Source organism: Exophiala viscosa (assembly GCF_022695815.1).
Source record: "Exophiala viscosa unplaced genomic scaffold EDD37scaffold_4, whole genome shotgun sequence".
NCBI classification, from domain to species: Eukaryota; Fungi; Ascomycota; class Eurotiomycetes; order Chaetothyriales; family Herpotrichiellaceae; genus Exophiala; species Exophiala viscosa.
This window is the reverse complement of record NW_026944356.1, coordinates 698614-724263: the sequence shown is the minus strand read 5'-3', so window position 1 is coordinate 724263 and position 25650 is coordinate 698614. Positions and strand designations below refer to the sequence as shown.

At 51.1% G+C, this 25650-nt stretch overlaps 13 protein-coding genes across 13 annotated transcripts; 5 read left to right on the top strand and 8 right to left on the bottom strand.

Moving 5' to 3' along the window:
- Positions 1-65: 65 nt before the first annotated feature.
- On the bottom strand, positions 66-1724 carry EDD37DRAFT_563010 (uncharacterized protein; the record flags this gene model as incomplete). Its single annotated transcript, XM_062813947.1, has 1 exon — positions 66-1724. The coding sequence occupies one exon, from the start codon at positions 1722-1724 to the stop codon at positions 66-68; it is 1659 nt and encodes a 552-aa protein (XP_062670767.1).
- A 181-nt stretch (positions 1725-1905) lies between these two features.
- Positions 1906-3301, bottom strand: EDD37DRAFT_368501 (WD40-repeat-containing domain protein). Its single transcript, XM_062811930.1, has 2 exons — positions 3077-3301; positions 1906-3025 (listed from the first exon to the last, which is right to left on the bottom strand). The coding sequence occupies exons 1-2, from the start codon at positions 3134-3136 to the stop codon at positions 2018-2020; spliced, it is 1068 nt and encodes a 355-aa protein (XP_062670766.1). The 5' UTR covers positions 3137-3301; the 3' UTR covers positions 1906-2017.
- A 346-nt stretch (positions 3302-3647) lies between these two features.
- EDD37DRAFT_680046 (MC family mitochondrial carrier protein) lies at positions 3648-5000 on the top strand (the record flags this gene model as incomplete). The annotated part of the gene is made up of 2 exons (XM_062819704.1): positions 3648-4340; positions 4391-5000. 2 exons carry the CDS (start codon positions 3648-3650, stop codon positions 4628-4630), a joined length of 933 nt encoding a protein of 310 aa, XP_062670765.1. The 3' UTR covers positions 4631-5000.
- Positions 5001-5564: 564 nt separating this feature from the next.
- EDD37DRAFT_368413 (ribonucleoside-diphosphate reductase small chain) lies at positions 5565-7555 on the top strand. Its single transcript, XM_062811926.1, has 6 exons — positions 5565-5917; positions 5986-6258; positions 6325-6545; positions 6601-6860; positions 6910-7208; positions 7261-7555. Exons 1-6 carry the CDS (start codon positions 5888-5890, stop codon positions 7435-7437), a joined length of 1260 nt encoding a protein of 419 aa, XP_062670764.1. The 5' UTR covers positions 5565-5887; the 3' UTR covers positions 7438-7555.
- Positions 7556-8127: 572 nt separating this feature from the next.
- Positions 8128-8951, bottom strand: EDD37DRAFT_368421 (signal recognition particle 9 kDa protein-domain-containing protein). The gene has a single exon (XM_062811928.1). The coding sequence runs from the start codon at positions 8755-8757 to the stop codon at positions 8242-8244; it is 516 nt and encodes a 171-aa protein (XP_062670763.1). The 5' UTR covers positions 8758-8951; the 3' UTR covers positions 8128-8241.
- Positions 8951-10825, top strand: EDD37DRAFT_368433 (uncharacterized protein). Its single transcript, XM_062811929.1, has one exon. It carries the CDS (start codon positions 9145-9147, stop codon positions 10360-10362), a length of 1218 nt encoding a protein of 405 aa, XP_062670762.1. The 5' UTR covers positions 8951-9144; the 3' UTR covers positions 10363-10825.
- On the bottom strand, positions 10826-12252 carry EDD37DRAFT_368417 (DnaJ protein, subfamily C, member 17). The gene has a single exon (XM_062811927.1). The coding sequence runs from the start codon at positions 12060-12062 to the stop codon at positions 11289-11291; it is 774 nt and encodes a 257-aa protein (XP_062670761.1). The 5' UTR covers positions 12063-12252; the 3' UTR covers positions 10826-11288.
- Positions 12253-12259: 7 nt separating this feature from the next.
- On the top strand, positions 12260-14203 carry EDD37DRAFT_365228 (uncharacterized protein). The gene is made up of 3 exons (XM_062811919.1): positions 12260-12649; positions 12698-13048; positions 13096-14203. The coding sequence occupies exons 1-3, from the start codon at positions 12532-12534 to the stop codon at positions 14142-14144; spliced, it is 1518 nt and encodes a 505-aa protein (XP_062670760.1). The 5' UTR covers positions 12260-12531; the 3' UTR covers positions 14145-14203.
- On the bottom strand, positions 14203-15566 carry EDD37DRAFT_364805 (putative 2-amino-3-carboxymuconate-6-semialdehyde decarboxylase). The gene has a single exon (XM_062811914.1). It carries the CDS (start codon positions 15408-15410, stop codon positions 14262-14264), a length of 1149 nt encoding a protein of 382 aa, XP_062670759.1. The 5' UTR covers positions 15411-15566; the 3' UTR covers positions 14203-14261.
- A 382-nt stretch (positions 15567-15948) lies between these two features.
- On the top strand, positions 15949-17049 carry EDD37DRAFT_562947 (oxidoreductase; the record flags this gene model as incomplete). The annotated part of the gene is made up of 2 exons (XM_062813944.1): positions 15949-15999; positions 16066-17049. The coding sequence occupies 2 exons, from the start codon at positions 15949-15951 to the stop codon at positions 17047-17049; spliced, it is 1035 nt and encodes a 344-aa protein (XP_062670758.1).
- A 66-nt stretch (positions 17050-17115) lies between these two features.
- EDD37DRAFT_368042 (uncharacterized protein) lies at positions 17116-21811 on the bottom strand. Its single transcript, XM_062811924.1, has one exon. The coding sequence runs from the start codon at positions 21541-21543 to the stop codon at positions 17182-17184; it is 4362 nt and encodes a 1453-aa protein (XP_062670757.1). The 5' UTR covers positions 21544-21811; the 3' UTR covers positions 17116-17181.
- Positions 21812-22672: 861 nt separating this feature from the next.
- Positions 22673-23389, bottom strand: EDD37DRAFT_649202 (uncharacterized protein; the record flags this gene model as incomplete). The annotated part of the gene is made up of 4 exons (XM_062818110.1): positions 22673-22973; positions 23029-23121; positions 23281-23296; positions 23353-23389. 4 exons carry the CDS (start codon positions 23387-23389, stop codon positions 22673-22675), a joined length of 447 nt encoding a protein of 148 aa, XP_062670756.1.
- Positions 23390-24472: 1083 nt separating this feature from the next.
- On the bottom strand, positions 24473-24977 carry EDD37DRAFT_548822 (nuclear transport factor 2; the record flags this gene model as incomplete). The annotated part of the gene is made up of 4 exons (XM_062813678.1): positions 24473-24565; positions 24629-24730; positions 24785-24856; positions 24912-24977. Coding segments are annotated over 4 exons (333 nt in total), but the record flags the coding sequence as incomplete, so codon positions are not given.
- Between the last annotated feature and the right edge of the window lie 673 nt (positions 24978-25650).

The window sequence follows — 25650 nt, the reverse complement described above, 5'->3', positions numbered from 1 at the left end:
AACTGAACAGCATGACATTGCAAGTCTCGAAGTGACCTAGCTGCTGGTATGACATGCTCGGGTGCTTACTCTTCTGCTTTGCCCTTGGCTTTGCCTACCAAGCTTCTCGCAGTCTCACAAATGAACATCTGTGGACCAATAAAGTTGACACCTTCCCAAGAGCCTCCTGGCACCTCTTGCTCGTCCTGGTCCAATAGATCATTGATCGTCTTCAGCATCCCAGTCGCAATGGCTCTGTTGCTTGTGAGTGTGACAATATTCTTGACCCAACCGTATAGAAACACAGATGCATTGATGGGGCTAAGTCGCAACGTCGAGGCGACACGCGAAGCAATGGATGATGGAAACATGTGGCCTCGGGGATGTGCATGCTGATTGTCCAGTGAGTGGACAGGGATCAATTCTGCCATGTCGAACTCGACCACTCTTATGGGGACTCGGATAGCCTCAGGTAACGCATGTATCGACACCTCACGCAAAGCCTGACGAAGCACTGGCTCTGACTGGTCAGAGTATGCGCCTTCACCGAGGATGATATCAGCTCGCTTCCGTTCGCTGGTTGTTCCCATGCATTGAACAATCTCGCGCATTCTTTGAGCTGCATGAGAAGTACATTCGAGTTTTCGATCAACAAGTAGAGGGTAGATCTCTGTGGGAAGTAGTGGATCTGATTCTTCGGATTCGATCTGGCGGAGAATTGCCGTATGATAGGTTCCTGATTCGGCATCGCGTGCTGCCGACAGTCGGTCTCGATGGAAATGAGAGATGTCTGATATGAGAGCCAGAAGGATCGTGCAATCGATGTTCATTGTTCCAGTAAGCGACACTGTTGCTATTGCTGGCATCATCTGGTCAAATACCGACGGTCCTCCCGCCACTGTTGAAGGTTGTAAGGGTATGCCACTTTCGACGGTAGCACCAGTTGCTCGCAAATCCGCAATTAACTCATCGACATCGGGAATGACACCCTCGCGGATGTTGGGGAGAACAAAATGAACATGCGGGCGGCGAAAGCGGATTCGGACTCTTTTGGATGCCTCCCTGAGATCTTCAGCAACCCTTACAAGCTCAAGTTTGCCTGCTTGCCTCGATGGGGTATCTTCACTATTGTCGCTTTCGCCACTCTCACTGTAATCGCCGTAGGCTTCCCAACCTTCCTTAGCCATCTCAAAAAGTAAACGCTTTTCTGTCATTGTTGACACCTTGATCCATTCCAACCCATTTTCGGCAACGATGTCCACAAGCACGCTTTTCTTTTTGACTTTGTTTGGCGCTGCCATCAGCCGACCTGCACCTATTTTATCCAACGCTGTGTTCGTTTTGCAGGAGTCACATGAATCCCAGTAAACCCTCTTGCCTAGAGCCGTGATGCCATGTCTAGACTTTGCAACGACCCAGACTGCTTCGTAGAAGGGAAGGTTGGAGCTCCTCAGAGCATGCAATTGCGGGGATTCTGTGTCATCTTCCCCTGCAGACTTGGCCAAAACTCCTCTCTCAGAGGGCCTGAACCGTTGTGTTATCTTTGCCACGCTCTTCACTTCGGACTCAACTCCTCGTCTGAAGATTCTCATCTCGACGCTTTGCTGTTTATTTTGGGTCTTGAGAAGGGCTCGGTACGCTGTCAATTCGTCCAGCAGTGCCTGCGCGCGAGTCTGGAGGCTACCCAAGAGCACCAATGGATCGTCTGAGTCGCCATCTTCGTTGTCTTCATAGGCGGGCGTCATGATATCGCGGATCGCACCCAGCAGATTGCCGTTGTTAACAGGGTGCCGGTCGAGGTTGATGGTGTTCATAATGAGAATCTGCAAGTCTGGTTGCGGAGTAAGGAAAGCGAAGGACGACTCCGATTGGCGGAACTGAATCACCGCCAAACTGCCAAATTGCGAATGAAATATCCCATTCTGAATAAGCGTTGGAAGAATGATTCCCACCCAACAAGTTTTTGGCCGACAGTTCCTGCCACTCGAATGCTTCAGCGACGGGTATGCGTGATTTCTGTGGGAGGCAGTTGGTCACCTCAGAGGTCTGAATTCTTGATTTGATCTCCTGGTAACCACATGCAGACCTTCGAGTCCGCTGTGGCCAGCATGTTGAAGCGTGGGTTGCATTGGACCACTGCGCTTTTGATTCCACGGCTTGGTACCCTCGAAGTGGGCTCCTGTCGACCACCTGTGGCTGCTTGGGTGTCCCAGATCAATAATTCAGACTGATCACCAGCTCCTCCGATAACATATCTTCCGTCCTGTGTGAAGCATGCATCGCCTTGACCTAATGGTTTGCCCGAAGTCGAGATAGGTGCAGCCCGTCCAGTTCCGCTCGTTTTTCCAGTCAGAAAAGACTTGACTGACCCGTCAAAGGCGTCAAGCACAAAGTGACCGTGATAATCTGTTCCTACAAGCATGCTCTTTCCATCATTCGAAAATTCCAGCCTCGTCCATAACCGTCCTTTCGTCGTAGGAGTATACCTCTCCTCGGCTTGTGCCATGTCGAAAGTTTCGAACGGAGCTTTGTCAAAATTGCGAACATCGTACATGAGGACGGAGGAGGTGGTTTGTGATGCGATGGCCATCACGTTCGCCGAAGGGTCGTAGGCAGCCAGGTAGGGCGTCACCAGTTTCAGCTTGCCCTGAGGACTCCTCGAGTTGAGATCCCATAGACACACCATGTCATCGTTACCGCATGACAAGAACTGATCTCCTCCGGGTGACAATGCTATGCAGGTGACTTGTGCAGTATGCGCCGTAAAGTAGCGAACAAAGCTTTCGTTGTGTAGTTCGAGCAAGCGAAGGGAGTCTTCTTGCTTTGTGCTGGCGAAGAGTACATTGCGCGGATGATGGGTAAAGCGAGCCAAGTGAATTCCATACTTTTTGCTGGGTATAACCTTGGTTCTTTTCCCTTCCTTGATGTCGTACACTTGCATCGTATCATCGTCTGAAGCCGCGACCAGAAATTCGCCCGCGTCGTCAAAATCTAAAGACGTAACCCGACTGTCATCTCCATCCGATCGCGTTGATCCAGGGAATTGCTGCATACACTTAGCGAAGAAACTCTTGAGATATATTGCACGCAGGCTTACTCTTGCAGGTCGATAATGTTTGACCACATCGTTGACTTTTTGTTGCTGTAGGGCAGCCATGGTTCAACGAAGGCCAGATTTCGTTAAGGATACGCGCATCGAAGACGGCCTGTTCATGCGACTTGATCAGGTACTCGGGTTTACACGCGAAGCTCGAAGATCATCAATCGATGTCAATGGTGGTCGCATGCATTCGGGCAGGAAGATGTGTGCGGAGCAATCAGATTAATTTAGTTCAGCAACGCGCCTGCGGATCTCCAGGCGACGGCCAGGCACTTACCGTAGGCAATGGGGAGGCATACCAATTCCCCGGCTCTTTCAGCGCTTATACGCGGACTTCGGCTAACCCATCTTTTTCTGGTTCTACATTTCTTTCAATTGTCTTGCGCGCAGTCGACTTCCTTGATGACACGAGTGCCCACAACCTCTGTCCTGCCTCAATCCGACGCCGTCCTCTTTCGTCGAGTCATGCAGCCCTACAGTTTCTCTTCTTCACAATAGAACTCAGCGGCGGAAGGCCAGGAAAAGACATAACATCGACCATAAAACCCGACCGACATCGGAAGTGACCATGGCAACGACTACCGGCGCATTCATTGCTGGTGGCATCGCAGCTTGCGGTGCGGTCACTGCGACACACCCTATGGAGACAGTGAAGATCAGAATGCAGTTGCAGGGAGAGTTACAGTCCAAGGATATCGCAATTAAGAAATACAAGGGTGTTTTCCATGGCGTCAGTGTCATCCTGAAAAATGAAGGATTTCGTGGTATATACCGGGGAATAGGGTGCGCATACGTATACCAGATTCTTCTTAATGGTTGTCGGCTAGGTTTTTATGAGCCGTTGAGGGCGGCTTGCACGAAGCTTGTCTTCAGAGATGCGAATGTACAATCGCTCGGGGTCAACATATTCTCGGGGGCCGCCTCTGGGATATTGGGAGCTATGGCGGGTTCCCCCTTCTTCCTGATCAAGACTCGGTTGCAGTCTTACTCTCCCTTCCTCCCGGTCGGTACGCAACACACATACCGTAACGCCATGGATGGTTTCAGGCAGATATATGGGACAGAAGGAATCAAAGGCTTATACAGAGGAATGGGAGCCGCAATGGTCAGAACCGGAGCAGGAAGTTCTGTGCAATTGCCAACATATTTTTTCGCCAAACGACGATTAATACGCCATGCAGGCATGGAGGATGGACTAGCCCTGCATCTGCTGAGTTCGACGGCCAGCGGCTTTGTGGTTTGCTGCGTCATGCATCCTCCCGTATGTTACTGCTCCCTTGGGCTCTCCCACAAGTACTGATCATCATGCAGGACACGGTAATGTCTCGACTTTACAACCAACACGGCAACCTTTACAACGGCATTTTCGACTGTTTATGGAAAACCATTTCCACAGAGGGATTCCTCAGTGTTTACAAAGGATTCACAGCTCACTTAGCCAGGATATTACCACACACCATCCTCACCCTGACATTGGCAGAGCAGACGAACAAGCTGGTACGGGGAGTCGAGTCCCGGATTCTACCTCAGTCATTGAAGGACAAACTCTGAGAGGGTTTCAAGTCTATGTTTGTACCATTCGCATTCTGCAGCATTCGAACAAGCATCCCGCTGCGATCCGGCAGAGAAAAGCTTGTTCCGGCACTCTGAGAAGCACTATAAGTGCAACTGAATGAAGCTGGCTAGGATATATCAACCCGATGGATAAATTTCTCATGTCCAATATGTGTTGGTTGACGAGATGCACGCTCGTCTGATCGGATCCGCGAGACATGATGGGGTGAAGATGCCAGGACTTGGTGCCGACTGTTAGAGCACATTGTAGAACCTCACACCAGAGTCTGCCATTGGTAGCCAAAGGCAATCAATGCACAATACCAACAACACAAGACGTGTCGACTTCTCTTTGCGCAACCTGAACTATCCACGTTTAGTAGGGCTCAATTTTGCATCGTATGCTCCTCTGACGCATGCCCTTCAGTGTACATGAAGAGGCCTTGTACGCATCCCTCGCTGGGCGTTGTGAGTTATCTACTTAGCAATGGATGAAGTGACGTACCGATGGGGCATGCCAATGTTGCTCCCTCTGGGCGCTTCAGACCATCGCATCGGTTTCATTGTAGATGTATTGCTATGGAAGCCTCGTGTACATTAGACATCACGTCGTCTGGGCGAGGCTGAGGTAGACATGCTCGAGTACTCAAGATTACCAAGTTACCTGAGCAGAGTAGCTCTTCTCTTGTACCTCTACGATGCCAACCTCGTGGAGACCTGATCGTCCGATTTGACTGCCGGGAGAACGCACTGTGGATGACAACAGAAAGTCCGCCAGCTTTAAACCCCCTGTCAACGCGAAATGCAGGCGGACGCGCTCGCACGTGACTTTCTACAGATTAATCTGATAAGATGAGATTAGATCAGGTGGCCCGAGTTCTATTCGTCATGTTCTTGCCAAATCCGGGCAGCCGCTTCAGCAATATGGTGATGAAAGAAGAATTCTAATGAATGTCAGAACAGTTTCCTCAACAACGCGCTGAAAGGGAGTCCACAAGGCCCCTGCAGGTCCAGTTCAGTGACTGTCACGATCGCGGTGGTCATGTTGATTGTGGATCAAGAGACCTGCCACTTAAAGTGCTCCAGCAACGCGCATCGCGTTAGCCGCGTCCTGCGTGACTTCACATAAATCGACTGTTTTCCTCACATTGATTCCTCTTCCACTCTCGCGTCCTTCATCAACACTACCTTTGACTACCGACACCACTTTGTATTGTCTCTTTGTACTTGGTTGCACAGTCCTAGCATTGAACAATGGATACTCAGATCACACCCTCGAAGCAGGTACGCTTTTGCCACTTGCATTATTGATTTTTCATTGTCAAAGAATATATTGCTAACAACACGCGCAGGCGGCTTCAAGCCTCGAGAACCTCAAGTTCAAGGACAGTCCCGTCAAGAAGCTCAACTTTGATGTTGAAGACAAGGAAAACATGCCCGTCGCGTCGGAAATCACGCTGAAGTCTGAGTCGGACTTTGAGAAAAAGCCTGTGGCAGAGATCAAATCAGATGTCGTCGAAGCACCCAAGGCCGCGCCTACTTGGCGAGAGCTGGAGGCTGAGGAAGACATTCTGAAGGAGAATCCTCACCGCTTCGTGCTCTTCCCCATCAAGTTCCACGAGATTGTGAGTGACCATACTGCGTGTCTTGGGACATTTTCACGACGAACCTGTCTAATGTTGTCGACCTAGTGGAACACGTATAAGCGTGCAGAAGCGTCATTCTGGACAGCTGAAGAGGTTGATCTATCCAAGGATCTTCACGACTGGCATAACCGTCTGAACGATGACGAGAGATACTTCATTTCTCATGTCCTCGCCTTCTTTGCTGCTTCCGATGGTATCGTCAACGAAAACCTCCTCGAGCGCTTCAGCAATGAGGTTCAAATTCCTGAAGCTCGTTGCTTCTACGGGTGCGTCCCTTCTATGGATCTATGTTACTGGTAGACTGTGCTAATCATATTACAGTTTCCAAATCATGATTGAAAACATCCATTCAGAGATGTACAGTCTGTTGATCGATACATACATCAAAGATAACAAGCAGAAGAGTTATTTGTTTGATGCCATTGACACCATCCCTTGCATCCGAAAGAAGGCAGACTGGGCCTTGACATGGATCTCTGACAAAAACTCCTCCTTCGCCCAGAGACTTGTTGCATTCGCTGCCGTCGAAGGTATCTTCTTCTCTGGATCGTTCGCCTCCATCTTCTGGCTCAAGAGCAAAGGTATGTTTCTCTTCACGCTTCTTTGTGTTCGATTGCTAACCATTGCAAGGTCTCATGCCTGGATTGACCTTCTCCAACGAACTCATCTCTCGTGATGAGGGTATGCACACTGACTTCGCATGCCTTCTCATGCAACATCTCAAACACAAACCCAGCCCAGATCTCATCAACAAAATCATCACCGAGGCTGTCGAGATTGAGAAGGAGTTCCTCACTGATGCCCTCCCTTGTGCATTGCTCGGAATGAACGCCAAGCTCATGCAACAATACATTGAGTTCGTTGCCGACCGCCTACTCCTGGCTTTGGGCAACAAGCGCTTTTACAATGCCCAGAATCCTTTCTCATTCGTAAGTTATCTTCTTGTGACTGCTTGAGATCACTGCTGACAGCCGATGATAGATGGAGAACATCTCACTAGCTGGCAAGACCAACTTCTTCGAGAAGCGTGTCGGTGACTACCAGAAGGCCGGTGTCATGGGTTCGCAGACGAGCGCCGACAGCAAGTCAAAGGCAGGCTCGCCCTCCGAGGAGAAGAGCGAAGACGACAGCGGTCTCGCCTTCAACGAGGATTTCTAGATCTCTTAGCTCTCTCACGATCATCTGTTCTACGGCGTTTCACGGAGCACTAACGGAAAGGGTTAATGGTTTTGCATGGTATCTCTACTTCGAATACCCCTTTACACCATGGGAAAAGAAAGCATTGAAGGCTGCATGGGTGTACTATTATCCATAAGTCCGTTCACAGAACGGCCATTTTTGTGTGCATAGCTGCGTTGACGGGTCTGTGCTTTGGGTATTATGAAGTCATACACATGGCGGAGTTAGAAGTCTTGTACAAGATCAAATGTTCCTCCTTGACGATAAGCAGGAAATCGAGCTCCTCTTCTTCCTTCCAGCTGTCATCTCTAAGGTTTTGGATCCCTGCACTTCTCCCAGCCTCGTGTGACCCCTTTTCTACTAGAGCCTCGTCGGAGTCGGGTCCATATTCCTCCCTGGTCTGGAATATTTCTGGCTCGAGGTTGTACATGGCCGTGTGTGATGTGGAACCCAGTGGTATAGATGTATTGGCAGGAGCGTGTGTCTCATGGCATTCGAGTTTGCACAGATGTACATCAATCTTCGATGTGCAGCTGATATCTCAAAGGACATGACATCCTGCTTGGCGATTGCCCATATATCTCCCAGCTCATGAGCTCGAGAGCTCTCTATGAGGTGCTTGAGTTGGACATATGCCGCTAAGCATGATATGGCTCCTCAGTCAAGCCCAGTCTCGAGGTGATCCATTCTTCACGACCTCTTCCCCATCCACCAAAGTTCGTCGACGGTGTGTGCGAACAGCAGGCGGATCATGAATATCGATCCATCTATCCTAGGAGCTTCTCATTTCTTGCCCTTCTTCTTCTTGTTCTTCCCACCACCTCCGCCAGCAGCAGGGTTTGTTTGAGTCGCTGCGGGTGCCGCCGTCACGACCTTGTCCTCGACTTTGGGCGCCGACATGCCGCTGTCGATATCCATTTTATCTCCGTCAAATGCTGCAGCTGATCCGTTCGCGGCTGCTGCCGCCGTCGGCATCTCGATGATCTCGCCTTTTGCTAATCTCCCTAGTCCCGCTAATAATCTGCCCACCTCTGCCGCTTTGTCTGTTCGGTATTTCAGGCATATTCCCGATTCGGGCTCGAATGTCTTCAGTGTGAGCTGGGCAGAGGGCTCGCGCTTCGTTTGTGTTGCTCCTGACTCTGTCTTCGATGGTGCTGTTTCTTCTTTCGGTTTTGAGCGACCCTTTGTGTTCGGTTTTCTGGGTAGAGAGTATTTCGTCGTTATGCGCGCTGAAGGGTATGCTTGGATGAGTAGAGAGGATTGGTGCAGGTACGTGTGGAGGTCTGAGAAGTAAGCCATTGCTGGGAGGAGGGATGGCGTTTCTTGAGGCTGTCGTCCACGTCGCTCTTTGTCTCGCCCGGGTAAGTTTATATACGGCGTCTCGTGCCGGGTTGCTTGTAGAAGTTGCGATCCACTTCGTGTCTCCAAGGGTGCGAGTGTTCGCCGACAGGTTTCTCGTGATCAAGTCGTGCTCCGCGGTGCCTACTGCTCCTTCTTCGTGGCAATGCTTCTCGGAGTGCGCGTTCGCGGAAAGAGAACGACTATCGACGTGGAGTGGAATATTCGACAAAGCGGGCAACGGAACGGTGCTTGGCACCTCTGAGCCGGAGTTGGAGTTCATGGCTAATCGAACTATCCTAACAATTTAAGTCGTCTCAAGGGCCCATTACTTTGCGACTTACAAAGATGCCATTGAAACCCCAGACCCGTATCCTTCAGTCTTTCGTCTGTCCGAGATGTCAAATACGAGCGCAGGCCCGGAAGAAACCTCAGGTGCGGAACTTTGCAACATCTCCGCCATCGTATGCCGCCTCATCTAGCGGACCCAAATATGCGCATCTCACAAACCGCACCATCATAAGGCTCGCCGGGCCTGACGCTGCGAACTACCTGTTCAACCTTCTACCGGCCAGAATCTTGGGGACTGGCAGCACCAAGCTTATTTACACGGCGTTCCTTTCCGCGCACGGCCGCATCCTGCATGATGTGTTCATCTATCCGCCCGGCGAGGGCAACGGGGAAGAGTGGTTCGTCGAGGTGGATTCGGAAAGCGCCAATGATCTGATGAAGCATCTGCGCAAACACAAGCTAAGGTCAAAGTTCCAGCTGGAGAAGATTGACCCGCAGAAGTTGGGAGTGTACTACAACTGGCCATCTGGGGCGGAAGAATCTCCGAGAGCGACTGGCGGGCAGGATCCCAGACCAGGGATGGGATCGCGATGGTTGGACGATACACATACCAAGTCAGAGGTATTGCAACGACTCGAGGATAGTGGTGGACAGGAAGTTGCGTTGAAGGACTACACGATCCACAGAATGCTTAATGGCCTTGCAGAAGGCCCAACGGAGCTTCCTCCCACGGCCTCCCTACCGCAGGAGAGCAACATTGACTTCTTCGGGGGCATCGACTTCACTAAAGGATGCTACCTGGGGCAGGAGCTCACGATCCGCACGCATCACACTGGCGTGGTCAGGAAGAGGATACTACCTTGTCAACTGTATCATGAAAGTGAACGGCCTGGAGCCGATCAGACGGAGCCGGAACACAAGCCGGAATTGGACGTGCTGCGGCCGCCGTCACAGTCGAACATATCGAAGCTGAATGCACGAGGTCGAGGACGGAGTAGTGGAAAATGGCTTTCCGGCGTGGACAATATAGGTCTTGCACTGTGTAGACTGGAGATGATGACTGACATCCAGTTGACGGCTGATCGACCGAACTACGATCCCAGTGAGGAGTATAAAGTCGAGTGGGAAGTCGAAGGCCAGGAAGGCAAGGAAGCGGTTATGCTCAAGCCTTTCGTGCCCCAATGGCTAAGGGACGGCGTAGGGCAGAATCTGCGGAGGAAGGAAAAGAAGGCTAAGCCACGGCAAGAAGAGGACGAGGAGGAGGATCTCGATTAGCAATTCGATCATATTCAGTTGCAAGGACTAATGACTCCCTCGAAAGCTGGTCCTTACCCACCTGAAATGACAAGCGTCCAAAGTCACATGTGAACGGTCTTGATGAATGAAGTGGCACTATGACAACTTACAAGGCTTCTTCATTCACAGCCTTGGTGATCATCTGACTTCTCGCAAGTGAAGCACGTTGAGGGTTTATATATTAATGTCCTTGACTTTTTCCTTGAAATTGCCTTGATGGCCATCAGTAAGACGCACCACGTCGAAATGTGATTTCACCTGTGGTTTGGCTGGCGGGCCTTCCTTGGAGATGACGCTTGGTGGATTGAACTGGGAGTCTCGTCTTCTCCATGAACCTTCAATGAGCCACTTATCTGTAGTTTCTACAGAAAGCAGGCGAGGGGTTCTGTTAAAAAGGTATTACCTATAACGGTGCCGGCTGAATTTTTGGTGTTTCAAACCCTGGTCTTGGTTGATCTTCGTTCGTGTGGGCTATGGCGGTGTTCGAAGGTGTGGCAGATTCCTCAACGATAATGAGATTGGTCAGTGAAGGATGAACCACTCCAGGACCCTAGCCCCAAGATGGTCAACTCGAGGTGTTGGATGAATCTTACTGCACAATAGTAGGTCCCAACTCTATCATTATCGAGCCTTGCTAGGCACGGGAAAGACTCTCCCTGTACCGCGTCCGATCAATGGCTGTGAAGCTGCTCGTTTGCCAGTTCGGCTTTGTGGAGCGGTTGTCATCAGTCATGTGACAGCGTCTCCCGCATCGCGCAAGAGCAGTTTGAGGTTGCCGGGTCATGGCTCGACGCTGAGATGATTCTTCATCGAAATCGGCTGATGTGTATGGCCGGAAGCGCTGCTTGAAATGATGGCATAATTGGGAAATAGACCTGACGTTGCCGTAGATCGGACTGCTGCTCTCAAGTCGCATCCGGTTCTTTCTCAGCAGCCCATCCAACACTCTCAATGCCTTCCCACGGTCCCTGAGCCACTATCTTCTTAGCGATAGCCAATGACTTGAACACAATGACGGCAGTTCCAAGCATGACTTTTTTGTCTCTACCTTCAATGCGCCGTTTCTTGTCCTTGAGAACGAGCACATTTTCGACATCACCTGCGGGAAAGTTCTCTTCGAGAGCCTCCTGGTCGACATCGAGTCCTTCCGCTTCTTTGATCCATCGTACCTTGACAGATCGGTCGATCGAGTCTGAAGGTTGCTCTTCTGCCTCAGCCCGAGCATGGGCTTCTTGTGTCTTTTGCTGTACTACCGCCTCTCGTCGCTTACGGTTTTCTTCTGCTATGCGCTTGATTTCCAGTTCCCTGTCACTCCACGTCCTCTTCGTGCCACTAACACTGAATGCCACGCCATTTGGTCCCCCTTCTCTTTTCTCCAGGTCCTCCTTCATTTTCCTCCTCCTGCTTTCCAAGGCTGCCGTTTCGGCCTGCCGCCTCTGCTTAGCTTCTCGTGTCTGGTCATATTTCAGCTTCTCAGCGGCATCGCTTAGGATGTTTATGGCAGTCTGTAGTAGCTGGAACTTTTCCAGATTTTCTGGAGTTGGCTTAACTTTATCAGGATGATAGAGTAGGGAAGTTTTTCGGTATGCGCGTCGAATCTCTGGTTCTGACGCGGTCGCAGGAATCGACAATAGGTCATAATAGTCGACAGACATGTCCGCCTCACCTGCTGGCGCCATGTCGGTCGGCGCTTTCGTTAGACGCTGTGGTCGGTCGTAGTTTGAGACTTAACAGTTCAGGCGAAGTCTTTTGGTCAAGGACGGCGGAGATTTATGTCCTGCCGTACTTAATGCGGCGAACCACAAAGCAACAAGAGCAAGTCAATCGATCGAGGCGTTGAGTGCAGAGCAAGTCACCTTTGACCTCCACGTCCAGCAGCAACCGAAGAAGATTCCAGGTAACGTCGGGCAGTTGGACAATGTGAGGTGATTACTTGTCGGAACAGGTACCACTGCCGGCGGGAAAATTACTGTGCCTCCAAAGAAGGGTGGGTTGCACCTGCCTCTTCTCACATCATAAGTAAATATCATCCACAGTGTCTTCCCCTTGGTCAAGTCATCTTTTGCGCGCATCGTTTGCCATGCTTTTGTGCTATTACGTTCGTTCGACTATCAGTTCTTATGCTTTCCCATACTCGTCTATGTACAGATGAGCCTTCAGACCGGGAGTGAAATGGACAATGACTGCAATGGTCTTCCTTGCCCAAGTCAGATTGCAATAGCTCTACTAATTGTCAAATCCAAGCCCACTCATTCATCCATCGAAGGTCTGATCACATCACTCGATGCAGCTGCACCTGACTGACGTTAGGAAGAACACCTCAACAGCCTACGGAAGGCTGTAATCCAAGAGCCCCATGCAGGTTCTCCGACGTTTGACTTCGATCCAGCTGTTTATTGGGAGGCACAATATCAGATCCTTGAGTCAGAGAAAATGAGACTGCTAGATGAGATTGCTGCGCTCAAAGAAGGACCGAGAGCCGACCGAGACTCAAAAGCCACCGAACCACCCGCAATATCGTCAGCTCTAGGAAAGAGGAAACGAACCAATGCATCAGTGGTGGAAGACTCACCGCAAACCAAGAGGAATGGTCATGATACCGGGGATGTGCTGAGCGATGACGGTCTTCAGGCTACTGGTGCGAAGGCCACCAGTGGCAGATCTGGTATTCACATCATCAGAATTTCTCATTTCCAAGCTGATCAGCCACAGATCGTACAGCGATCCTTCGCGGTTTCTTTTCTCTTCGCCGCGACCTGCACCTCAAAAAGCCTAGTCGTGACAACCTGCTGTCTGCGGTCAAGGCCATCACAAGTGGACTCTGTAAAGGTTTTCAATTTGCATACGGCAATGTTGGAGTGGACGATGCTAGGCGCGAGTCATACTCAGTTGATGAGCTCTTGAGCATCACCGAACAGGTCTATCCATCGATTCTACGAGCTCTGCAGCACACGGAGCCGGGCAAAGGTGCAGATGGTCATGTGCGCTTTTCAGTCGTGTCAGACGTGGTGCGGTGGTTCGAGACTATACTTGGATGTCTTCACAAATCCGCGCTGGCTGAGTATGTCGAATGCGAGAGCAGAACAGAGTCGAACGTCAAAGCATCACAGCCTAGGACGGAAGCCGATAAGCTACCTGCTCCCGTCAAAACAGTCTGCCGTTCGAGCGATGGACGCATCCTCGCCCGCGCGCTGATCAAGCTCATAACGACTTTGGACCTATCACATGATGTACATTGCGATGTCCTAGAGGGGATTCTATGTGCTCTCCTCGATCAGGTCGGCATGTCCTTGTCGCAGGTCGTGTTTTACGGTTCAAAGAGCACAGATGCCAGCATACTTCCGCCGAAGGGCTTGCTTGGCGATGATCCCATTGACTCGCAGGAGGCCGTTGACGTTGTGAAGGTAGAAGGCCCTTACCTCGTTTGCATTCTTCGTCAAGCGCTGGCCTTTTTACACGCAAATGCAGGAAACATGTCGAAGCAAGGCGTGTTGCTTTTTTCATTACGGGAGCCCACGAAAGATAAGACACTTCGAGACTTGATTGAGGCGACCATACAGAATACCCTTCTTCGTGGAGTATTTGGAGACGATGATGACACGTTCTATGATGCCCTACGGCGTAGTGAAGGGAATCCAAATCATGACCTGGACAAGATCCTGGCAGAACTGCAGCCTGAAGAGGCTTCTGCGGACTGGTATATTGGACAGCTTTGGGAGCATTTGGGATGGGATATCTTGTCTGGCAAAAGAGCCCTCTGAGAACGTCTTTGCTTCTGATCTTTTGAGAAAGCAAAGTTTGGGCAAGGTGTGATGTTGAGCTATTCGTGAATGTCCCTAGGTAAAGTAGAGTCATTCCTGTCTCATACTCATAGCTTGTCATAACTCCAGACCAAGCACTCTAACGGCGTTGCCACCCAATATTTTCTTCTTTGCTTCAGCGTCTTGAGGGTAACATCCATCGATTGCGCCTTTGTTGCTTTCCACGCTGAGCCACTTCTCGTCTTCATTCTCCAAAGGCGGGAAGAAGGGATGATCTGTGCCAAACATCACTCGATCTACGCTCCCAGCAGCCTCGATAGCAGCTTTCAGTCCAGGCTGTCCGTAGATGACAGCATCAAGGTAGATGTTTGAGTGTAGCACCTCCCAGATGGATCGTTGCGGACCTTGCTTGTGACCGCCATTAGCCACAAATTCTCGCTCGTGTGCGACGCAAGATTCAATCCGGCCGGCCAGGAACGGTAACGTCCCGCCCGAATGTGCCAGGAGGAATTCAACTTGAGGATGTCGGTCAAAGACACCAGAGAGGTACATTCGAGAAACTGCAATGGTGGTCTCGAGGGGAAATCCCAATGCTAAGGGTAGCACGTGGCCAGATTTTGCGATGACTTCAGGACCGCCGAATGCAGAGTCCGGTAAGCCATAGTGGGGGTGTAAGAAGACAAGAGTCGATGTGCTCGCCAATGCGGCGTATATTTCGTCCAGAGCCGGGTCGTCTAGACCGTTGCCGAGACCAGTCGTGCCCATTATCACGCCCTTGACGTGCGGTAGTGACTTGAGCCGGTGGATTTCGCTGACGATGTCCTTCGCTGACGCGGATAGCGGGAGACAGCCGAAAGCATATAGCTTGATGCCGGCATGGGCTGAAGAGGTGTTGTTCTCGGCACAAGCTCTCTCAAGGTCGTCGTTGATCTCTTGTGCGGTTGGAAGAGCTGAAGCTGGATCAAGAAAATCGAGCCAGGGATTTGCAAGACTGATGACACTGCATGTGATGCCGTGAGTGGTCATGAACCGCCGTTTCTCGTCAAATGAAGAGTATGTGCTGTCGACGGGACGACCACGAGCTGATTTGGGCCGTGAAGCATCGTCGTCGGAAGCCAGAATTATGAGTCTGGGATCAGTGCCAGCGGTGGACGGTTGGTGAATGTAGGGGACTGTTGTGCGTGAGGACAGCAGCTTGATGTACGAGGGAGGGTACATGTGTGTGTGAATGTCGACGACAGGGTGGGATGCAGTAAAGTAGGCCATGGTGGGTGTTTGGCCTCGACACTGATGGAGTTGAAAGGTTGTCACACTCGTCTCGCGATCATACACTCGCCGTCAGTTAGTCACTGCCGCCGAAGGTATCAGTAGTGCAATGGAAAAAACCACAGCCGTTGATTGACGTATTCGTACAACGGCGACCTCCGTCCTTTTATATTGGCGCTCGACTCCTTATCAAGCTCCGCTGCTCAACTTGGGCCAGATTAGGCAATATCAACCGGCATGTCTCGTGCGTTGATAAACCCCAGATAGTGCCCCTCTTTATCTATTGATATTTCTATCAAAGTTGTCTATGCTTCAATCCGGTCTTCCTATTACAAACTGCCTCAAACCATGCTTCAGCCTGACTTGATTTAAGAGGTCAATCTTGGTTGGCTAGCCCTTTGCACCGGCAGAAATCCGTCGAGCAAGTGAAGCCAGGAGTTTGGCCGCCCACTCAAGCATCCCTAATCACCTGAAACCAATCGATCACAAGCAGTTCGTTGTCCCCGGACCCCCCGCAGTCTGCACAACGATGGGTTCTATGGGAAATGCCGTCGAGAAAGGCGTGGAGCAAGATGACTTAGTCATGCCGGTAAGCCCTACTAGGTGAAAACGAATCTCGATGCTTACCTGGGAGATCTGACCTCTTCTTCGCCAGCTGATTGACTTCGGTGCATTTCTTCATGGCGACTCGACAGTCAAGAAGGCCGTTGCCGAGCAAATCGCGAATGCTTTCAAATCGTCCGGATTTTTGTACCTGGAGAACCACGACATTCCCCAGAAACAGGTCTCGCTGGCCTTTTCAGAATCTGCTCAATTCTTTGAACGTTCGCAAACTCAGAAAAACGAATTGCAATGGACCACGCCAGACTCGAATCGTGGCTACGTTGCCTGGGGTCGCGAGAAGGTCACTCAGTCTGCTGACCCCGAAGAAATTGCTCGACTTCGCGCGTCAAATCCAGATTTGAAGGAGTCCATGGAAATCGGTCGTGAGGGTGTTCCTGGACTGCCAAACCAATGGCCTTCACGTTTCGACGAAGAAGGCAAGACATTCGAGACAGACATGCAGCATTTCTTCCTCACACTCAAGGACCTTCACATCCAAGTCATGCGCGCGATCGCTCTCGGAATGGGCATGGACGAATCTTTCTTCGACAGCTATACCAGTGCCGGAGACAACACGCTCCGCCTTCTGCATTACCCATCTGTCAAGAAGAGCCTCTGGAGAAAGAATCCAAGCCAAGTCCGCGCTGGAGAGCACTCTGACTATGGTTCAATCACTCTACTGTTCCAGGATGATATCGGCGGACTGGAGGTCAAATCTCCCAAGGGAACATGGGTCCGTGCCAGACCGATTCCAGGTACTATCGTCGTCAACGCCGGCGATCTGCTTCAGAGATGGAGTAACGACATCATTAAGAGCACTAAACATCGTGTCATCCAACCACCACCGAAAGAGACGGAACAAGACGAGGATGAGGACGCCATGGTACCGGCTAGATATAGTATAGCTTACTTCTGCAATCCAAACTTCGATCGCTTCATCGAAGCCTTGCCGGGTACGTGGGAGGACTCGGGAAAGAAATACGAGGGGATCAATAGCGGAGATTATCTGGTCATGAGGTTGGCAGCGACATATTGAACACAACGCATTCTAACGAGAACAATGTACTCCATCCTATTTTCCTCGGTTGAGAAACCGGGGTATAGACACATTACTCCGATATCGCTTGCTTAAAGCTTCGACGAACAGAAAAGCACAAATCCACAACGCCTACGCTTCACCGCCCGGATACAAGCCATCCCGTCTCGCTAAAGTAGCCGGCCCCGGCCCTCCAGCTTCATCTTCGCGAGAGTAGAATCGCTCCGAATCCCTAAGTGGTTCCAATCGCGCCCCAGACGCCATGGGCACAGACATACGTTCTGCAGTGATATCCATCTCCTCGGCCTCCACGGCCGAGGGCACAGGACTAACAGACCGGCCCCGTCGTCTGAAGCGTGAATACTCGCCTCGTCCGGCGCGGTCACCACCTCGCACCATAAACCCCGAGAAGCCCGGTCCCTCAGGCCGTCTAGACCCAAGTTCCCATTCTTGATCATCCGGTCCGTCCGCCCTGACGCCGACGTCAACACCGAAGCGCCGCCGTTTGCCGATCAAGCCGCGCTCGCGCCACCAGCCCATGCTGTACCTCTGCCCGCCAAAGACAGTCTCAAATTGAAGCTGGGGCATCCACTCTGCGCCATCAGGGATGATTTGTTTGCGGTCGTCGGCCTGTTGGTGCTCATCGACAGCTACATGTATGCTCTCGGGTCGGTTGTCCTCCTGTCCAAACGACCGCCGGCGGGGTTTGCCGCAGCACTCGCAGAGGCCAGCGTCGGTGTTGTAGCAGAGATCGCTGCCGGCGAGGAGAGACATTGTGCCGGCCAGGGAGCATGGGTTACAGGGTAGGACACGACGCATTTTGGTGGTGAGCCATGCTGCTGCCGCGAGAATGGTCATGACGCCCAAGATGATCTGGAGCATCATCTTAGTGTTGTTGTCTTGTACCAGGCGTGATGTCGTGACGGTGGTGGCGCTGCTGCTTGTGGTGCCGATCTGGCGGCGGGAGAGGCGCGATGAAGTGCTGCTGTCTGCTTGTGGGGCGCGCATGTTGGTCGTGATGGCTTGGGCCATGTAGATGCGGTAGAATTGGTTGACCGCGTCAATGAGTGCGTTCTGGTTGTTGGCGCCCACGAGTGTTGATGGATCGTGTGGAGTGGAGCCGTTGATGATGGCTTGAAAGTAAATGTCGAACGTGTTGGTGGCGGGGGGGTTCGTGGCCGGTGTCTCGACAGCACCGTTGAACAGAGTCATTTCGCTAGCAAGGTTGTTCTGGATACGGAAGTCGAAGGACTTTACTCCGGTAGTGCTCAATGGATTCGCTTTGAGTGAAATCGTATCATTTTGCACAACAGGAGGGTGGTCAGAGTCCATCGTTGTCGTGTTGAGCTTGAATGTAACATTTGCTTGGAGGCTCTGTATCTCCTGGTAGCAAATCATGGTCGTGACTTGGCTCTGGTCATCGCTGTTCAGTTGGAAGTGGCCAAAAGTGAATGCAAGGCTGGGACAACCAACGGCAGGATTGTCGCCAATGTACTGACCACGCGCCTCACCATAGTTTCCGTATGTCGAGGCATTGGACCCGAAAAGCAGATCCAGTTGTGCGCCGGCGTAGGTGCCTTTCCCTCCCGAGGGAAGCTCAAAGTTGTTTTCGTATGTGACAGAAGAGTCAGTGCCATCGGCACCACCCAGCTGGCAGGAGTCTGGTAGTGATGCAGTAGCCGTAACGAAGGCTTGATCCGTGGCATAGGCACTGTCGGATCCGGCTTGTTGGGTGATCACGATGATTGACGCATTTGGTAGGACCTCACACCTCAAGTTGCCTCGGACAGCTGGCAATATATAGCTCATCGTCCCATGAGCGGTTGAAACAGAGCTAGAACTTGTCGGATCGCTGATTGAGACCTTGGGAAAGACCAAACCTTCATAGGTGGATTGAGGATAGCTGAAGTTCTGGTGCATGATCAGGTCGGCCATGGCAGCTGCTCCGTTATCGAGAGAGAAACTGTTGGACCACTGCAAATTGAACGTGTCGAGCTGCGTGAGCGATACATTGTTGCCATGCCTAGCATCATCTTCGACTGTGTACAGACCAGAAACGAGGATCGTGAGAATGCTCGCCAATGCTGCTGCGCTGAAGCTAAGAATAGCGCCTACGTTTCGGGTTCGAACTGCTTGTAGCAAAGCAAACGGAGGCGACCTCCCTGAGATATGGTTCAGTATGGATCTTCTGCTGATAGCGTCACCCTTGGCGAAGTTAATCCACGGAGCAAACATAGCGACATTGAAGTCGAGTATGTTGATCAACATTGCAATGATCAACATTACCACAGTTGGAATATAGTGACTGTAGATCTCGGTCCAGTCGTTATCGGGGACCGTATAGACGCCATGATGCTTGTCGGAGGATTGTTGAAGGACCTCCAGGACGGCAATGAGCGACAGTGGAATTGAAAACGTGAGTATCACAGCGGGAATTGTTGCGGTAATAGGCAACCACCATTTCAATTCCAAGCTGGATCTCGTCTGTGAGTCTTCCGGCTCGCCTTCTGAAGTTACGATTTTGAAATTCGAGCTTCCAGAGTCTGTGGTGGCAATGGCGGTGCCAAATTCAAATCCGGCCAAGGTAAACTTCTGATTTGCAAAACTTGGGATCCCTGGCCGGCTCAAGAGTCTGTTCAATTCGGTGCTTCGTGTCAAGATGGTTGCAACAGTGGCGATTGAGCTTGGGTCGCGCGGAGCAACCGCTCGTGGTGCAACAAAGATCAGTGCAATGCAGAAGAGCATGAGCAGACCAGATATCGAAGCCATCGTCCAGATTGAGATATCATTCACCCGCAGCCTAGATTCTTCTCTGCTAACAGTGCCTCCCTCGACATCACTCGTCTTGGCCGCTCTTAGCACTTGGTGAGCATACTGTGACAGGATACCCTTGTAGGTGTCTTGGGCGGCCACCACCATCTTGTCAGGGTCCATAAGCGTGTTGATATCCTGCGAGCCATGGGTAAGAGCCATCAAAGTAAAGATTCCACTGGAGTTTGTGGTAGTAGCATCGGTAACAGTACTCCCGAAAAGCCCTTCCGCCGACGTAGCAGATTGAACAAACACCCTGGTGGCATTCCAATCTGAAAATGTCGTCAAACTGCTGTTGGTGGCTCCCTCTGTCAATACAACGGTTACGCCCTGCCCGCTGCCCTGCGCTTGAGTGTTGTTGGTCACTTTGACGGTGCTCATAACGTACGAAGGGACACAAAATACATTGGTGATATTGGTGATTGTCCGGGACACGTTGCTTGCGATCGTAAAAGACCCGCCAGCTAGCTGAGTTGCATTGTCGAATAGTGTCTGTTGGTAGTCGATGTCGGTAAGAGTGAATAACAACCCCGCGGGCCCATTTGAATCTGGGACAGTTCCGTTTCCCGATTCGCAATATATCTCCTGTATCGTACCCGTGACTTGACGTTGCGAGACAGTATTTGTGTAGGGATCCTCCGCAGGGACACTGACAGAAGGAGACTGGCTGCATGTACCGCCAACTTCGATACTAAAGAATATATCGGAAGATGTCGCAAAGGCCTCTGCCGAATTAGTGCCGTTGACGATGAGTGGACTATCCAGCTGAACATGAAGGGCCTGGCACATCATGAGAGGCACGAATGCATCGACGGTGCCTGATGTGACAGCGTTCTTTCCTAGCGACGAGTTCGAATCAAACGCGAAGACACCATACGCCATACCAAGAGTCACACCATTGTCGAGAGGCATACCCTGGGCCATGGCACCGTAGTAGGCATATACCGGTAAGGGAGAGAAAGACGACTCATCCAGTGCTGTGCTTGGATCGAAAGCATCCGAGCTGAATCCGATCGCTTTAACGGAGGTATTTTTCTGTGTAACTTGTGTTGGGAGTAAAAGCAACAACCCTGTTGAGAACACAGTCACGACCTTCAACAACACGAACCCTGTGATCGTAGTCATAACAGCAAAGTGATTGTTCTTGATCGCTTCGAACAACGCCACAAGTTGGAATTTCGAGACATAGTCGATAAAGAGACTTTCCGAGGGCTTCAAAGGGCCATTTTGAAGCGCATCGAATGGCATAGCCAACTTAGCATGATAGTCCACCATGCGCCAACCTGCAACAACGACCACAGCAACGACGGTCGGGGCATAAGCCCAGGCATAGTGTTTCATGCCGTTGGACACCCGAAAGCCATCGTTGACTTGGTCATAATGCCAGACTAGCGTCAGGCCGACCACAAGAAGAGCGAAAGCTAGAGCGAAGAGGCCCAGAGTCGACCGTCTCAACCAGATGGGAGTCCATAGTGGAGGAATTGGTGTTGTTGAAGCCGGCGAGTACGTGGTATCCTCTTTATAGAGCGACGCTTCTCGAAGGCTGATGGAGTTTGGTTCATCTTCCTCCTTGAAATCCGGTAGAGGGACATAATTTCGGTTTCCGAATCTTTGCGAGACTTTGAGAAAGTTGTTGTACGACAGGCGGACCATGTATAGAGGGGAAGCGTGAAGGTGGTACATGTTGTTCGTCGCGTGGTTGATAGACTGGCTCTGGTAGAATATCGGAGGAGCTGTGATCCCTCCGCCGGGCTTGGGCTTGAGCCCGTTCAGCGTCGGTCACAGGCACATCGAGGTGAACAGGAGTTGGATTGCTGGAGGCCATGGCTAGGAATGGACTTCAGAGTCGACATTGTCGTTATGGCGGTGTGCTAATTCATCTCCATTCGAATGCTTCTTGTGAATATCTCAGTATGTGAGGCTGCATACGACATCGTCGGAGTGGCCATCTCCTCAGCCTTAAAGCTGAATATGAGAGAAGTCCAGAAGTGACCATGGCTCGGTTGACCTTTGGACCCCAAATAGCGACCAGTAATAGCTAGAGTTAGGCTGGGCAATTTCAGGCGTCCGGAGGCTGAGACTGAGATGGACCACGGATGCACTTGAAACGGTTGACTCAGCCTCTCCAACACGATGATCTCCATATGGACTAGCACAATATCGGTGCTTTTAAACGAATGTCCGGCCGCTACACAGCTCCAGCACATCCAAGAGATCTTCACACTGGCAAATACGGGTACAAGAAGTAGTGGTCACCAGACGCGTAGTCCACGATATGCATTTTGTAGGGCATTGATGCAACGGCAGTGCAGCAGGATTTGTGACCAAAACTTGAACGGTGTTGTTGGAAGCCATGAATTGCAGGATTCAGCTTGGGCCGCACAAAAACAGAGCCTGTCCCGCGGGCCTCGTTCTTACATGAGCATGCTTCCCAAGTGTTTGCCAAACCCGAACTATCTCGTATACTGGACACCTGATGGTAGCCTCATCCTGCAGCCATGCATTTGATAACGCGGCCAACACAGCGGACGACCTGTTGTTCAACAAAGCCATGTGGCTTTTAGCCCGGGACGCCGACCATCGCAAGCATATCTTCAGCTTCTTCTTCAGATCATCCGTATGTCCGGTGCTTTCATGTGAATGGGGAGAAAGCACCATCAAGATCACCCCAATTCAAGTGTTGAACGCCTTGATCACCCTCGCGCCGTGCCCCGTCCGCCAATTCCGTTGCTAGGAGTACATCCACAAATCACTTTTGGTCAATTGAATTCGAATTGAACGGTACTGGGAGATGTGCCCTCGAATGGTACGCTCAGACAATCATCTGCGCGACGCCTTGTCCACCGAGTGTCTTGCTACCAACGAACTCTTGTTGTCTCAATCCTGCCAAAGCGTAGCATAATCCCGCCAAAGCCAGGAAAACAGCTGCGGCAATCAGACTGCTAGTATCCACTATGATGCTGAGAAACTGAACCACGGACATGATGCCGTAGATCGCTGCTCGCATATAGTTGGTGGTGAATCGGCGGATGAATGCGTCGAACTTGGAAGATGTAGGACAGATTCGAAGCAGGAGGGGAATCTCAATAAAGACAAGCATCAGCGCCGAACATCTATAGTCATCGTTAGCGATGCTGCGCGGAATCAACCGCAGCGCCTGAGACTAACATGAGGATAATGCTAAATATAATGAGGAGGTTGAAGTGGAAGATATTGGCAATGCCCAAGGCGAATCCAAGGATAATGCATAATACGCCGAGCCTATGAGTCGCCGAGTCAGCATTGGGACTGCGTGCAAAGATCAGAGTGCAGATGCTGTCAATCACCTCCTGCGATGTGGAGGCGCTGTGTTGCAGATTATGCGGTGCATGCGCTGGGTTGCTCGATCGCGTGGCTGAGAGTAGCGAGGAGAGTGCTTACCATTGCCCGTAGATACCTGCGCACTGGTGTCAGCTTTTGGAAACGTTGATGAGGATGGAGTCGTATACTCACTGAAGTTACGCGACCTGAATTCCTCGGCCAGAGTCATCGTGTCGTATGGGAGTCTTCTCGACTGCGAGAGCGTGAAGTTGACAGGTGTTGCGACAATTGGAGTAAGACGCTTTGCGACGTCTGTCGGTTGAGAATCTCTTGATAGGAGGATACTGCAGAAGTACAGGTGTGTCGTAGGGCAGTTGTCGTTGCGCGGTCTGTTCCTGCGAGCAACGGTGGTGGTGTTAAAGGGGTCCGTGGTGGTTCTCGGTCAAATGTTTGTCGTTGCTGACAGCCTAACGGGGACACAGGGGTTCGCTATTTGGTGGCAGCTGCAACACGCGTTTCTTGGTGAGTTAGCGCAGCACAAGCCCAATCCACACTTGCTTTTCGATGTACGCCGCAGCAGAAAGACGAAGTTCTAGTATGACCTTTTCAACGTCCAGATGTCACTTAGGTATATATGTGATCGAAATGCAGCAGCCTAGCTGTGAGTCTCGGCGGCCAGTGGCTCGAGCAGTCACAGCCACGCGTGTTTGGTAAGACCACCCGGACTTCGAGGTATCTATTTGATAACTACCCTATTGAGACCGGGCCGATCCCGGACATGCATCATGCCAATACACAAAGTGGCACATCCCGCAAATCGTCTACATCTTCATATCTGTCTTGTGTACGTGTTGTTTCGGTACTATCCATCTAGTCAGAGATCTTGACGTCTGGAATATCTGTGTGTCCACGGACACGAATGCGAAAACAACAGCCGGGCACATCGATACGATGGGGATGCAGAAAGGCATGATTTGAAAGATTTAGCCGGAAGGAGGGCATATGACCAAGGGGCCCATGTCCTCCCCGTCTTCTACACTGTAGATCCCCAGAAATAGACAGTGGCGAAAGCAGTCACGGTCTGCTATTGAACTGGCTGTATGAACTCAACTCTATCTTCAATTTTCATCTTCATCATTCCGACAGCCCAGTCCTCGGTCTCGAAGTGTTGCGCCTTTCTGCTATGCATCATCTCGTTGGCTGCGAACAATCGTGCTTCTCGACACATCAATGCAATCAGCCCGCCGCATACACCACTGCACACATCGTTAGCTCCAACCGTGAACCTGGTACCTGTTTGTTTATTCTTACATCGGAAGACATCATTCTGCACGAAATAGCTGCCAGCCTCGGGGATCAGGTGGAATGTCTGAACGTAGCTCATCGGTTGTGGTTGATCATCGACCTGTTGTCGTCTCGTCAGAAACCAATCCATGCCAGACCAGTACGGTGTTTTGATTTAGCATACCATCAGTGCACCAGTAACCAAGACCAGAATCCCGCCTTGGTCATTCGATGGTTGTGCGTCTGTAGTATCCACTCGGTGCTGGACTTTAGCGAAAGGCAGGTTCTGCGTCTATCATCAGCATCTTTCCCTCGTGCTTCGTCAGTATGTCGACCATACCGTCAACTTCTCAAGGATCGACTGTGTGCCCTGGAAGGGATCTTTCTCGAAGGAGAGCATCGATGTGTTTCTCTTTTCCTCTCGTCAGCCAGACGGCCAGTAGTCAAATATACAGAGCAAAATGTACGTAGAGAGCTGCCAACTGCGTTCGGTCGCCATCGAAGGTCTTGTAGTAGAAATCAACGAATTGCTCTGTCGCAATGTCAGGAGATGTCCACGTCGCATGGATGGTCGGGGCATGTAGAATACATACGAGCGATGCTCTGGAAGTCTGTCCCCATCAAAGTTAGCCTGTGTGTACCCTGGAATGTGTCTCGGTCTCGCGTCTTGCCCTGCATGTCGCAGAACAGAACCAACAGAGAGACTCAGCGTCGGATACAAACGTACCACCCATTTTGAATGTTTTGTCCGAGACTTTCGCGAAGCCTGTCGATTGTAGGATCTCAGACCAAAAGTTGTATGGTGGAATACTGCGTTGAATCGCAGATCCAAGTCGTGGTGAGTGATCCGCCGCCGCAACTGAGTTCGCTAAACACCCGTTCAGGGTCAAGTCAGGTCAATTGTGTCACCAGAAACGTGATCACGTGCTGCTGCTGTTGCCAAGCAGTTTGGTGGACGCTTCGACATAAGGACCGCTGGCATTTCTTTTCATCTGCTTTCAAGACAAAATTCATGTGTCGGCTTCCTCAATGTCAGCTACTGCAAACACAGATATGTGATCTTGCCATGTGTATGTGTTGTTGACATTACAGCATCATCTCCCCCCCTTTGACAAGAGCTTTTGGTAAGTCAAAATTTTCATTCTTTGCAATCCCAACTCCGATGATTTTCACATATTCAAACGATAACTGATGAGGCGGAATTTG